Genomic DNA, 14,211 nt, shown 5'->3' on the forward strand with positions numbered 1-14,211 from the left:
TTTACAACAAGCCTGCCTGAAGAAGGTAGGTTATTATAAATACTGAAACGTCTCGATAGGCTTGTTTTTCTATTCATTTTATTTGGTTTATTTCATTTTATATCATTTGTACTCTTTCACACTTTGATTTCTTGAGATACTTACTCTTTAGAGGCCGTGTGAGACAAAGAAATGCTCCACGATACAGACTATTAAATTACACTACCACAAAAAGCGTCCAAACTTTCCAAAAGAGCTTCCATGTTGCGCCAAAATGCTTAACTTGACGTTTCCATGACAACGGTCTGAGTTGAGCTTCCTGATCACGTCTTTACTGTAGTTTGTTTTCTCTTTTGCAGCACTTCATAGTTTTTATTGGAGAAAAACCATAATCGGATTGGAGTAGGGCATATCGAGAGATTTTATTGTTAGTTTTAATACAGACGTAAAATGGACTGTTAAACGGCCCATAATGGTTACTATGTTCTTTAGGAAACGATAGGCTCACAGAAAAACAGCCCAAATCACAGACATGGGGATTCGCACGGGACTGGTATTATCAGAGGACCCCTGTGTTGGCCGAAATACGGTAGGTAATTTTCGGGGGAATTTTTACAGACATTTTTACAGACATGGCAGATTCGCACGGGATAAAAATCACAGATGACCTCTGCGATTATTACAAATTACCGGAGGTCCCTAGGTAATACTAATCCTGTGCGAATAGGGCTTTAGATTAGTCTGACTTCCCAAACCTCTGAATATGAACACACACTGCATTCAGACACGGTTTCCAAGACATATCGTTTGTTTCAGAGGGAGTTTGCTCATATCGTGGGCGTCTAGCCTCGGCCTGCCACAAGACCTGTTGTTTTAACCAGTAATCTGGGTCTTATTAGTCATGCTCCCATGTGTTTACTTTTCACATGTAATCTCTAGCTTGCCTCGTCCTGCTGTTAACTAAACAAAACCTGAGAGGGGGGGACCCCTGTGCCTGCGGACAGGGCCTAATGGGTATAGAAATATCCGGGCCTTTGTGTCCGGCGTCCAGGCGTGATCATTCAGCTAACCCTGGGCTTTAAATATGCAGTTCCTGGTGACCATGGAGAGGCCTCCGCTCATTAGACAAAACATGCTAAAACACTCCACAGAGACTCGGCACTGCTCTACCGGCCTGCAAACTGCATGAAAACTACATGAAAATTGGTCCTTGGAATGCAGAGAAATTGCAATGACATTCAAAAAGGTTCAAGTAACGATTTGCATGCCATGATGTTGTTGCTACAACTTTTAAAGTAATGACTCAGACACCTGCAGGGGTATTTAATACAGAGAATCACCTTTTGAAAATAACTTGATGCTTCAAATAATGATTGTATCATGACATCGTTACGCTGATTCATTAAAGATAGACGTAATGAAACGAGGTGTTAATTATTCTTAACTTTGAGCTCCACTTTTCAAGGCTCTTCTTACCCATGTGACGCATTGCTGGTCACGCTGAAGCTGATGCTTCACTAATAGAGACCAATGGCACTGATTCAATGCGTGACTCGCTGATTTATTTTCCCCGCGGCTTCCTCGCGCTGTGCAATGCTGACCAGCGCTGACGCCATTCATGATAAATACCCTTAAGCGTTAAAAGGGTGATACGACAAATATTTCGCTTTCCTTGGACACGGCTATATATGACTTGGCCTCAAAGACAGACGCAGGTCATCGCACGCACTCAGTCGATCTCTCATTCACTGTGTGTTTAGGCTTAAGTGCAAATCCATGACGCCTCTGTACAAATCACCATGATAAACACAGTCTTGTTATCATTATTAACTTATTTAACATTCAATACACATGAACGAAGTTCAAAACAAGAAGGGTATAGCCTTATGAAAAAAGAAAATACGCAAATATTGCGGTTGCTGCGGTTCCTCTGCGGTTGGCCTGTCAGTAACGCGGTTCTACAATATTGCTGTTATCGCGACAGCCCTACTTAAAATGTACTTGTCATTGAATCATTCAGTCAAGAGATTTTTTCAAAAACACTGATTACGTTTACAAGCTGTCAAATATCGGGTTATGGTCGGGTTAAGGTCACTATTTGGGTTTCTGAAACATTCGGAATAACCCGTTTACATGCGTGAGCAGAGAGAGTTACTCCTGTATACATGGAATTTGTAATCAATTGGCAATATCCCGATGTAAACGGCTACGCACAGTTAGCGTCTGGACGTACGGACAACCTTAAGACGCAATATGCATCATTTCCGATTCTTCTTCCTGTATCCAAAGACAACAACAGCAGCAGCACGCGGATAATGAATAGTTCGGGGCAGATAGTGATCGCCTTTGTTTGCGCTTTCCTTCTCACTCCAAAAGTGTGGTGCTGTGCTGCGTCTCGCCATGTTTACCTCTACTTCTTGTTTACTTCCGGTATACTGCACGCGGGTTTGTGTATGCGCCATCTCTCCTCAAAAGACCAAGATTCCTTGCGAACAGAACATGCGCAGAACACAAATCAATGTTCCTTTTGATGGGGATATGCCGATACGCGTTTACATGACCAAATATTCGGGTTAGAAAAGGGGTACCCCAGGGATCATATCCGGGTTTTTAAAAACCGGGATATGAGCATATCCGGGTTTTTGCCGGTGTTTACATGGCCGTGCGCGACCGGGTTATTGCTAATATTCCGGTTTTGAACGGGTTATTAGCTGCATGTAAACGAAGTCATTGAATCATCCAGTGTTTTTAAATGAACGAGTCATTGAATCATTTTTTCAAACAGATTTTTTTTTTTTATATAATTCATTCAAATAAAAAAATTTTTTTAAATAGACTGCAGCAATTAGCATTTTTGTCAGAACCTCTAGTAAATGACATGTTATTTTGTTTAGTTGTCTCTTCAGTATCGTGGGAAAATCGAGATCTCGGTTTGAAACTAACAATAAAATCGTGATTCTCAGTGTATCCAGAATAGCGCAGCTTCTGCACAGATGTCAACTGAATACTCAAAATAACCGGGGATGCAAGACATACGGCAATATTTAAATGCATTTTATGGCCAGATACAGATATACACAATACTAACTCAACAACTGCTCCACTGACGTTCATTTGTTCACAAATCAATCATAGTTTGGGCTGCACCCACATAAATATCACAAATACGTATATTAGGGCTAAAAGTTATTTTAATACTTTAAAATCCAGACTGAAAAATAAAATGACAAGGGAGCCACTGGCTCTTAAAATTAAAATGTTTAGGAGGGAAATTACAGACTAGCTGAACAAAGGTTGTTGAGAAGCGGCTCAGTTAATTTAGTGCACAGCTTCACACTCTTTTAGCAGTCACATCGCAGAACGAACTGTAGACCAGACTAATAGACTAGATTTTCAATTTGATGCTAGTAATAGTATTTGCAACATATACTTTGTTTTGTTGCATTATGACAAAGATGTCATGTTTAAGTTTGTGCATGTTTGTTGTTTTACACCGCTGCTTAATAATATCATTGTCAGACTTTTTTCAATATATTGTTCACTTTTCAGAAATTCTAGTAATACTGTTTTTAAATATACATTTCATCATCCACTTATTTTCTCTATTATTTAAAGGCTTATGCTACAAAACAGGCAATTCATCCAGGAGACAGTAAGCTAAGAGTCCCACAAGAGACACTTCCAGCACTGAGGTCTATTCATGCCAAATTCAAGATAAAAATGCAAGACAAATTGCATTTGAAAGGTCACACGTTACATGAATATTGTTATGAAGAGCAAATTCATTTCTGTGAAATATGTGGTCAACAAACCCATCTTCATCTGGCTTTCAGATGACTAGCAAACACAAACAGTGAGAGGTCCTAGACACAGCACGATTCGGTCGGAGCAATTAATCAAGTAATAAAACAGCAAGATCCTCATAAGAACAAAAAATATGTTATATATATATATATATATATATATATATATACATACACACACGCACCTCCATTGTTTCTTTCTACCCAAAGGTTTCCTGGCACAGGATATCTGCATTAGGTGTGATGTGAACAGGCCTTTACTCTGACAGAAAAGCATGCGCTAGGACACAAAATACTACGAGAAAGCTAAATTTACCCTCTATAGCTGAAGCGCAAGACTGCCGTTTTAAGAAGTGTCACATTTCACACTCAAACGCCAGCGAGCCAGTCCCTCAGCGCACGTTCAGGACACCACAGATGAACATACACCCCAGATCTTTATTTTAGCCCTTCTCCGTCTCCCACGGGGAGGCTATATCTGTCACGATGAAGCTCCAGAGGACCTCATGAGTTTCTGGGAGTCTTCTTACAAGCGTGAGCTTGTCGAGGGCACATTCCCCACAGGAACAATAGCATTTAGGACTGTGTTTGAGAGCAAACGTTTGAGGAGCCGGTTTGGCTCCAGATGTTGGTGGGGTGCTACTGGAGGCCGACCTGGAAAGGTCCGCTTGAGAGATTACTCGCACGCTCTTTATGGGGCATCAATGAAACATCACATACTTCACAAAACCAGGATGTGTGCTGCACAATCACACAATATTTATTAATTCACCTGCTAAGAAAACCACAGAGAACAGTGTGAATATTCAAGATATGTTTCACAAACTCAATCGTTTGTTAGTTCAGAATAGAGGGTTTTAATTTAATCCACAAGAGTTGATGATAATTCAAGATTAAACTAATTTTCAAACTAAAATGTGAGAATCTGCAGTTCTCTTTGCTACCAGTGTTATTATTGTGGATGTCAGTATATGTTAAAAGGAGCAGTGCGTTTATGCTAATTCACTAGAAATCTTGGATTTACCTTTTTTAAACTGTAAGGTTGTTCTGTATGTTTTACAAAGTAAAAGCTGACAAAGTAATTAGCAATATTTGTGTGTAAAATGTAAGTTACTCAATATTAACTTGTTTATTGAATCATGTATAAAAGCAATTTCACCCAATCGTCCTGGCCTCTCTCTAAACCAGTCCATGCCACTATGGCTAGTGCTAAAGTAACATTTTTTAATTAACAATGGAGACTTGGAAACATCTCCAGGATCCTGAATCCATATATTTCCGATATTTCTGCTGATGAAGCTCAGGATCTGTTGGGAAGCGAATCCTCCGCCATCTCGTCGGTCACGTGATCAGTGCGACTCTGCAGCTCGTGCCGTATGAAGCAGAGCAGACGCTTTCAGGTTATAACTGTAGCATCTTGTCCACTTCAACCTTAAAGGTTTTTTATTTCTATAAAGAACTGAACGACAGTGGAGGCTGTGCCGCGGTGAGCAAGTAGTGTAATCTGTGTACGGCCGAACATGGTGTAAGCGCAGCAAGCCTACTTTTGATATGAAACAGTCTCAGATCTCAAATTTGGTCAATTTTACTACAACATTCAAACAATAAACACCGTTTTGGCTAGGGATGTCCCGATCCGATCACGTGGTTTCAGACTCGATCGGAATCGGACGTTACCTCCCGATCAGGACTCGGATATATGGGTCATTCTATGAAAATGTCCATTTTTCTGTCCCTAGCCTTTACAGAAATATTACACTTAAAAAACACTTTAGGGTTACAATTTCTTTACATTTTAAAATAAAACAATATGTTATTTGAACAATTACACCCTCTTGAGCCACCAGTGTGGCAATATTTGATTTTTATTAATTATATAGAATTTCAAGCACCACAGAAGTGCTCGTCCCCACAGTCATGTACAGAGGGGAAAATGCTATATTTTGAGGTCAATAACAGATTTTTACACCATTTAAAATACAATAATGTATACATAACTATAAAATATATTATGTAAATGATATATAAAAAAAATGCAGAATAAATATTATAAAATTTATAATGAAAGTAGTGGTCCCCTGGAGTTGTGTCACTGGTGTTACTGTTAAACAAAAATCTGTTATTTTGAAATAAAAATCACACTGATGACATCACTTGACTTCCTTCTTCCAATTTCCTGAATATCTATGAAGAAAAGCCCATGGTAGATCCACTGTCTCTTTTCAGTTAGCAGAAATCTTCTCATTTATCTCATGATTTCATATGAAGCTTTTAGTTGAAGTCACTGGTATGACCTACTTTATTGTTAGGTAATTGTAAAAAAAAAGTAGAATACAAATGGATTAAACTACTTAATTTAGTTAGTATGCCATGATTGACAACATGTGGTTTGTTACCTTGCAGCAGCCATTTTGTAAAATTAATTTTTCATGAAATAAATGTACAAAAAAAAATAAAAATCATTAAGCTGTAATTTATGCGTATTCATAAAGTCAAAGGGTAGTCTAATAATGTGGTGTAAGTTTAAATGTTAGAAAAAGAAATCAATTTTAAGACATCTTGCCATACCAAAAGTGGACGTTTCTGTAGAATGACCCATATATGTATATATATTCTCATTATTTTTTAACACATCTATAGTTATGCGGTGGCACAGAGTTACGCCGGTTTCACACTGCACGCGTTAGCAGAGTGTAAGCAGCGCAGGAGCAGTGCGTATGGTGAGCAGGAGCAGGACACGCGCGTTTTGCTTTCACACTGGCAGCATTTGTCACGCGCGGCTGAACCGCAGGTTGTGTACAGACAGAGTAGCCTACTCTATAATGGATAAGTTGGCATTGCTTTTTTTCGTTTTCAAATACATTTAAGAGAAAAGACTTGTCAAGAAGCTTATTTTATTAATAATTTCATATAACTTTTGGTTCATCTTTGTTTTTATTGTTATGGCAACAAGTTTGTTTTTGGACATTTGTTTTCTTTTTAAATTGCTGTTGGTCATTTGATTGACTGTTTAAAACACAATAGATATCATCAATGCACTTTTTGGATAAAACTGCGGTGTATTTTGGCCATGATCAATGTATTGTCACTTTAATTCAGCAAAAGCGGCGCAGCAAAAATAGACTCGGCGCCGAAACGATCGCGGCACTTCTGCTCTGCTACGCACTGCCGCGCCGCCTCTGCGCGCGGTGTGAATGCTCTAAAGCCTGGTTTAATCTGTTAACATGGGCGGCGAAAAAAATACGCGCTGCACGCTCTGCTAACAGTGCAGTGTGAAACCGGCGTAAGAGTTAGGAGTGCAGTTCCTAAAAGCACATTACTGGCTTTGCAAACACTGTAGCACTTTTATTTTTTATTTGTTTACATGCCTGCCGGTTATTTTAAGTTGAGGTGCTATTTGTTTATATATTAGACTTTTTTTATATTTACTGTTGCACTAAAGTCCAAAAGTAAAGAATTTATTTATTACTTGATTGTTCAAGCTACCTCACAGAAGTGCTCCGTTTGTTAACAGAGTTGTTGAATGTTAAAATAAGGTGAATTAAATAAAAAATAAGGAACATCCTGGATCTGTTTTTTCGCTCTTCTTTATTCTTTTTTTATGAATTAAGTATCGGATCGGGACTCGGTATCGGCAGATACTCAAAATCAAATGACTCGGACTCGGACTCGAGGGCAAAAAAACCTGATCGGGACATCCCTAGTTTTGGCACTCTTTAATGTGGTTTGACGGATCGCTGTAGCGCCTCAGTTCAAGCGGCACGTGAACCGATCATGTCTTCAGTTTTACTTTTCAGTTTAAGCATAAACATGAATGAACATGATCAGAAGTGTTGACAGATACAGCTTACCGAAATACGCATAATGACTCGTGTCATTTCTCATTCAGTGTTTCAACAACTTGTAAACATGTCATGTAACATATACATTTACCTCTGAAAAGCTATTCAATGCCCATAGCTCAAGAAAACTGAAGTGCACTATATTCACTATAATTTTACTTAACCTGTTCTTCAATAGGCCTTAATTAAGTTTGAATAAATCTGTCATGAAAACGAGTTACGACAGCCACCGTTTAGATTTCAAAAAAACGAATGAGTAGAAACATAATTATGTAATTAAAGTATATTATAACTATATAAAAACTGCCTTGTGTGTAATTTAGGCTAAGTGTTTGTATACAAATCAGTTCATTTTAACCTTTGGTATTACATTAATGTAGTACTAACTGTACTAACCTGATATAGATCTAAATTAACCAATTAAGCTCTAACATATACACAATATTTCACAATAAGATCCTCAAACGCTGTGTTTGCTCTTTCTTGATCCTGACACATTTAACCTCATGCTCTCGTTTTACCAGATGAAAGGCCTGTGACATTTTCTTTTCTGGAGGAAGTATCTTCTCCAGCATTGGACCAGCCATCTATGCGTAACGAGAACGGGCAAACCCCGCCACATCCGCTGGAAACGCAAACAAATTAATTACGATTCTGTGGGCTGGGAACACCCAATGGGAACACACCAACTGTGTCACACTCACACACAGGAGCCCACCGGACAATGATGGAAAAACCACACGGCTCTTTCTCAATGCCAAGCTCCAATGGCAGATCTGCGAAGATATATTAAGCAATTCAGTCCACAAATCACAGAACAAATGACTACTATAATAGATCACATCCAAACCTTCTGCTCAAGGCAGCAAGACACCACAGGCAAAACATTTATTTCATGCAATGATATATATATGGACATGGACTAATTTGAGAACACTAATATATATATGGACATAACCCATTTTGAGAACTCGATGTATATATATAAATATACACACACACACACACACACAGTTCTCATTATCATATTTACACCTAACATTTCAGAAAACTTGTAATACAAAAATGTTTGCAATTCTTAATGTAATCAAACAAATGGGGAAGTATGTTGATAATTATTTGTATGCATATTTTATAAGCTAATTCGCAGAGGGTGTCTTGACTTAAAAAAGAACAATTTTGGAAATCATCTCAAACAAGCATTAGCCTAAGACTCGTTTGAAAGCAGCAAAGTTCGCAGAAACAATGTAAACAAATCACAAAGTGATGTTACCTAATGCTGGGTTCAGACTATACAACATTTCTGTCTCTTACTGTAGTCACTGTGTCAGATTAAGTGATTTTGACTCCTTAGCTAATTCCTGTCTGTACAAGAAACATGACTACGCGTTGCTCCCCGGCCAATTATTGCTTGCGGTCTTTAACGATGTGCTTGATGTCACCAAAAAGGCAGAACTAGCGTAAACGAACAATGGTTCTCGAAGCGGCGTGTTTTGTCCTTGCTGTCTTGTCGTCAGAAAAGCCCCAAAAGAAAGAAGACCCCAACAGTGGACATGTTCCTGGATTGAAGGAAGAGGTATTGTTGCCATCGCTGCACTAAACTTTCCTCCATTGCATAACAGCACCAACACCATCGCCTCTCTCTCGTCTCAGCACGTCTGAAAGCCGCGTACGGAAGAGCTTCTGTGCTCCTATTGGTCACAGATGTGACAGCTAGTCTTTCTCTCGGGGCGTGGTGAAGTCATCCATTATGACACACTATACGAGATAAACCGACAGATTCAGCGTCCCGACAGCCACTGTCGTTTAGGAATCACCATGACGGCCTCATACGCCAAACATATCGAGCGAAAGCCGTGCCGATATCATAGTCTGAACAGGCTTTTAAAGAAAATCAAGCTTTTAATATTGTTATATGTTTATATGGTGTTATCAATGTGCTTTAAGACAAACCATGTGTAAATTCATAAGTCGACACCATTGCTGAGTATTTTCTCCAAAGACAGTCTCAAAAACACGGTTTGAAATCGCTGGTGTTTCTGACGCCACAAACTACCTTGTAACCAATCAGATCAACGTGTGATCGTCAACGAGTGGATCTCTGAGCTGAGTGAGTGAGTGGAGGCGGGGCTCATTTGCATATTCATAGAACCACACATACTAAATGAGGCAAGGGTGTCGAGTTACATTCAAGATATTTTAAGGTAGGGCAGCACAATTAATCGAATTTGTAATCGCAATTACAATTACAGATGTCACAATTATGTAATCGTTAAAAGGCGCAATTACAAAAAAAAAGTTCACTTACATTATTCTGTGTGCTTAAGATGTGTTGTTGTTCTTTCTACAGCTTATCTTAAGGTTTTTTTTCCCCATTGTTTGAATTGTTTTGTTTTAATATAACATTATAATACCATGCATACATTTACTTTGGTTTGGTTTCTTGAAATATATGTTTATATATTATATGTTTTGAATAATAAGCTATTCAAAACATCATTCAATGTAAATTGTGATAATTGTAATTTATAATCGCAATTACAATTTCAAGGGAATAATCGACAATTATGATTTTTGTCATAATCGTGCAGCCCTATTTTAAGGCATGAAGAATTTTCAAGGAAAAAATTATTTTCATAATCAAAGAGGAGTTTTAAGGGATACTATTATTGACCACAGGGGGACTTTAAGGCTTTCTCTGTGAGCTAAACAGGTGTCAAGCCAATATTAGTCTTTGTATTTTATGGACCCGCATTTGGCGGGTTGGCGGGTGTTAATGTCAAGCCCTGGACCCAAAATATTCAAGGTGAAATATGCCACTTTTTTTTCCAAGTATTTATAAATACTTTCACCTGTTCCACTAACTCAGCCAGGCAGATTCCCGTGAAAAGTCAAAACACTGCGACTCTGAAAACAAGCAAAACATTACTCAGTTTGTTTGAGAATCCCATCCAGCCAGACACAACATCAGCTCGACCGAGAGCGAGAGGCAGAAGCATTCAGTTCAAGACTGGGAGAGCGTTTGGAAAACCAGTTTGAAAACAACCGAGAATTTTTTTATTTCGTTTGGTGCCGATAGCGGCGCAGAGAGACTGCACTAGGGGTGTAACTATACATCGTGTCACAATATATCGCAATACAAAAATGCAACAATATGTATTGTGGATAGTTCCCCCAAAATAAAAATTACAGTGTGAGAAAAAAATTCTAGTTTACAGACAGAGTTTTAGTGTCAGTACTAGGCCTACATTCAACTACTATGCTGAATATAATGTATAATGCAATGGGGGAATATCTGTGGGTCTGATGCTACCAGTAAAAGTGTCCTACATTATTATAAATATATCTAGTCAGTGAAAGAGTGCAAGTATATTCATCTAAAATAATCGTGTATTTTCAGCTTCAGAATCATGAATATTGTTATTCTGGCGTCTCTATTGTCCTGAGCTTTGGGTTTCAGCACCAAGTCCAAGACTATTCATTTACACACTCAATGTAACACCAAATTTAGCATTTTAATCAACAGTGCATTTATTGTTGTGAACCTTTTATCACGTCTTGGAGTATCGCAATAATATCGTATCGTGAGTTCAGTATCGTGATCTGTATCGTGACATGAGGGTATCGCTACACCCCTAGACTGCACACTTCTTCACCATTTCAGCTGTTCCTTTAACAGCTCAAGAGACGCTGAAAGGAAACTACTTTGATCTCTTAACAAAACCAGTTTGAGAGGATGAGGCGTCTTAGTCAAGCAGGAGAACATCTGCTCAACACCTGCTCAACACCTGCTGTGGCCATCAGGACTGTTTCTGCCTGTAACCTTCACTCCTTTAACAAGCACACATGAAACACACACGACGCGTGACGCTCCGGTTCGCACCTGAGGGGGAACGGCGGGAAATGAATAAGCTCAATGACGTAAAACACGGAGTCACAGAATCCCTGAATGGCTTATAAACACTCAACGAAAGACAACTAACCTGAAGAATATCTATAGTCTGAAAGGCACACACACTGTCATATATGGGTTTCATTATCAATCTCAAAATTAATATGCTGAAGAATCTGGATTCACTAACATGCGTCATGCCTAGTTATTTATGAAGAAGAAAATCATAATAATGCATGATGAAACATGAAACAAAATCCCACGTATGTCCTCAGTGTGTGCATTAACTCAACTACAGAGCTCTCAAAGGCACGCAGGTTTTTTCCAGCAGATTCTTTAGGTTTCAGCTCCATTCATCTCTCATTATCTTCACAGTCTCAAAGCCTGCAGCTCATATTGCATCAAATCCTGCGCTCGCAGTCTTCCTTCTGAAAACAACTGCCATTCATCCTGCAGACGCTGAACTTTCTCACACCATAATATTCACACATCATCATCATCATCATCATCATCACACACTCAGCCGAGGGGCACAACGGTTTTCAACACCACACTCAAATATGAACTCAATAAACAATTATTTTATTACACTACCTATTTCTGTCAAATTACAAACACATATCTTTAAAGGCATTTTCTCAGATATCTCCACTTCAGCAGCTCTAACAAACTTTACAGTTTTATTCATATTCTGGAGGTATTTTACAGAGGAATTTGTTCATATAGGCGACCATTTGCCTGATTTTATACTTTATGCATTTTATACCCAAAAATATGAGGACATTTTTGAGGACATTTTTCTGGGTTTTGACAGTATTTTCTGATTTAAGGAATATATGAAGATATCCAAAATCTCCTCTGTAAAATCCTTTAAAGGTCTAACCTAAAGACACGGTTTTCAACTTAAATATGAACTGAAAATATACAACATCAGAAACACAAAATATCAAAACAATTCTCATACAGGAGAACAACTGAAAAATGCGTTCAAATCAAAGGGGAAAACATACTAAACGCAGTTTTTTTCCCCCAGTTATTGTTTTCTAATAACTATTTCGAGTATGTAATTATAATTTACATAACTTGTAATTATAATTTATTTAGTTTAGCTTGCACTTCTAAGGCGTTAGTTCAGTAGAAGCAAAAACAAATAAACCGTATGAATATCTTTTTAAGTGTCTTAAGAATTTTTAGTAACACTATTTTACAGTGTCCTTGTTACACAGCAATAACTATAAATTATGCATAATTACATGATGCAACTAACTCCAATCCTAACCCTATAAGTACATTTAGTTAATTATTATTCCTCGGTACTAAAATGCATAATTACACTGTAACAGGGGACACATTAAAATAAAGTGAAACCGACTTTTTAAAAACACTTGCATTATGAGTGTCACTTGCATAAAGTTTGTATCACATTTTGCAACATCTATATCCTTAATACTTGACCCATATCCACACAGGAGGAGCTCTGCCAGAGAGAAACTCATATATCGCTAATAATTCAAGTTTGTAACGTTTCCCCAAATGCGCGTAGAACGGAAGCCCGTTTGCCTGAAGTAGTTTCGCAGTTATTTTTACCTGTTGTTGTGTGAAGCGTTCACGTCCACCGCAGCAGAAGCCGCTCCATGATCCGCACAGCTCGGACTCTTTAAAGAGCTCCTCATCCACTCCTGAGCACCACTAGTATCACCCAGATGAGAGCTGGTTCTGTCGCCGAGGCTGTGCTGCAGTAATGCGGACTGGACCGAGCCGCTCTCGCATTTATCCAGATCCACACTCCTCACCTTGCGCCTCCACTGAGAGCTCTCGCCCGTGCTCCTCTTCGCCTTCCCGCTGCTGGTCGACAGACTGGTCCCGCTGGAGCCACTGGGACTGTCCTGGACTCCGGTCCCGATGCCTGAGCCGCTACTGGGGTCCAATAATCCGCCTAACGACGACGTCCGGCTCCCCGCCGTCGCCATTTTCTGTCCTGAATATTTGCCACTTAATAGATTCTATGTGAGAGGGAGTGGCGGGAATTTGGGGGAGGATGAGAGGGAGGGGCTTCCGGATAGATGGGAGGAGTCGTATACAATATAGGAGGGGCCAAGGGACCTCTTTTGGGAACCTAAGTGCACGGTGTCATACAACTTCAAGGGGCCATGTCATAATAATTAGATTTTTTTTGTGTATATACTGTATATAGGCTATAAACCATGTGTATGTATATATGTGATGCTTTGCTTTCTTTATCATTTATGTAATTTTTATATTTTTGCTATGTAGGCCTACTTATATTTTTGATACCTTGGTATTAATAAAAAAATAATAATAATTTGAATTTTCTTGACCTTTAAAGATGAAAGTTGAAAACTACACTGACTTTTTTTTACTTTCAAAAAAATTCACTCAGATATTGCTAGTAAATTTCAGCAATAATTACAAAGAAATGGCAAGTAATACATTGAATTAAACATGACATTTTGGAGTTGAAGGACTAAATTAGCATTTTCTTGTAAAATGTACACTCTTTTAAAAATAAAGTTTTTCTGTAGAGAACATTTAACCATTTAGAGGTCCTTTGGATCAGGCTGACCCCATTTGAATTTTCCTTCTTTGAAAAACATGGTTTCCTTCATCTCCGTGGCATGAGTTTGTATTTTTGCGACATACCTATCTATAAACACACAAAACATCTGGGTTTGAT

At 38.6% G+C, this 14,211-nt stretch overlaps 1 protein-coding gene across 1 annotated transcript in view; it reads right to left on the reverse strand.

Annotated features, from left to right (window-relative positions):
- Window positions 1-13,510, reverse strand: part of map3k1 (mitogen-activated protein kinase kinase kinase 1, E3 ubiquitin protein ligase) — a 71,604-nt gene extending 58,094 nt beyond the window's left edge. Inside the window, exon 1 of the mRNA XM_084105515.1 lies at window positions 13,104-13,510. Coding sequence (XP_083961641.1) covers window positions 13,104-13,486 — 383 coding nt within the window. The 5' untranslated portion in view covers window positions 13,487-13,510. The remainder of the gene's footprint in view (window positions 1-13,103) is intronic.
- Between the last annotated feature and the right edge of the window lie 701 nt (window positions 13,511-14,211).

This window comes from Abramis brama, assembly GCF_963993115.1.
Source record: "Abramis brama genome assembly, chromosome: 25".
Lineage (NCBI taxonomy): Eukaryota > Metazoa > Chordata > Actinopteri > Cypriniformes > Leuciscidae > Abramis > Abramis brama.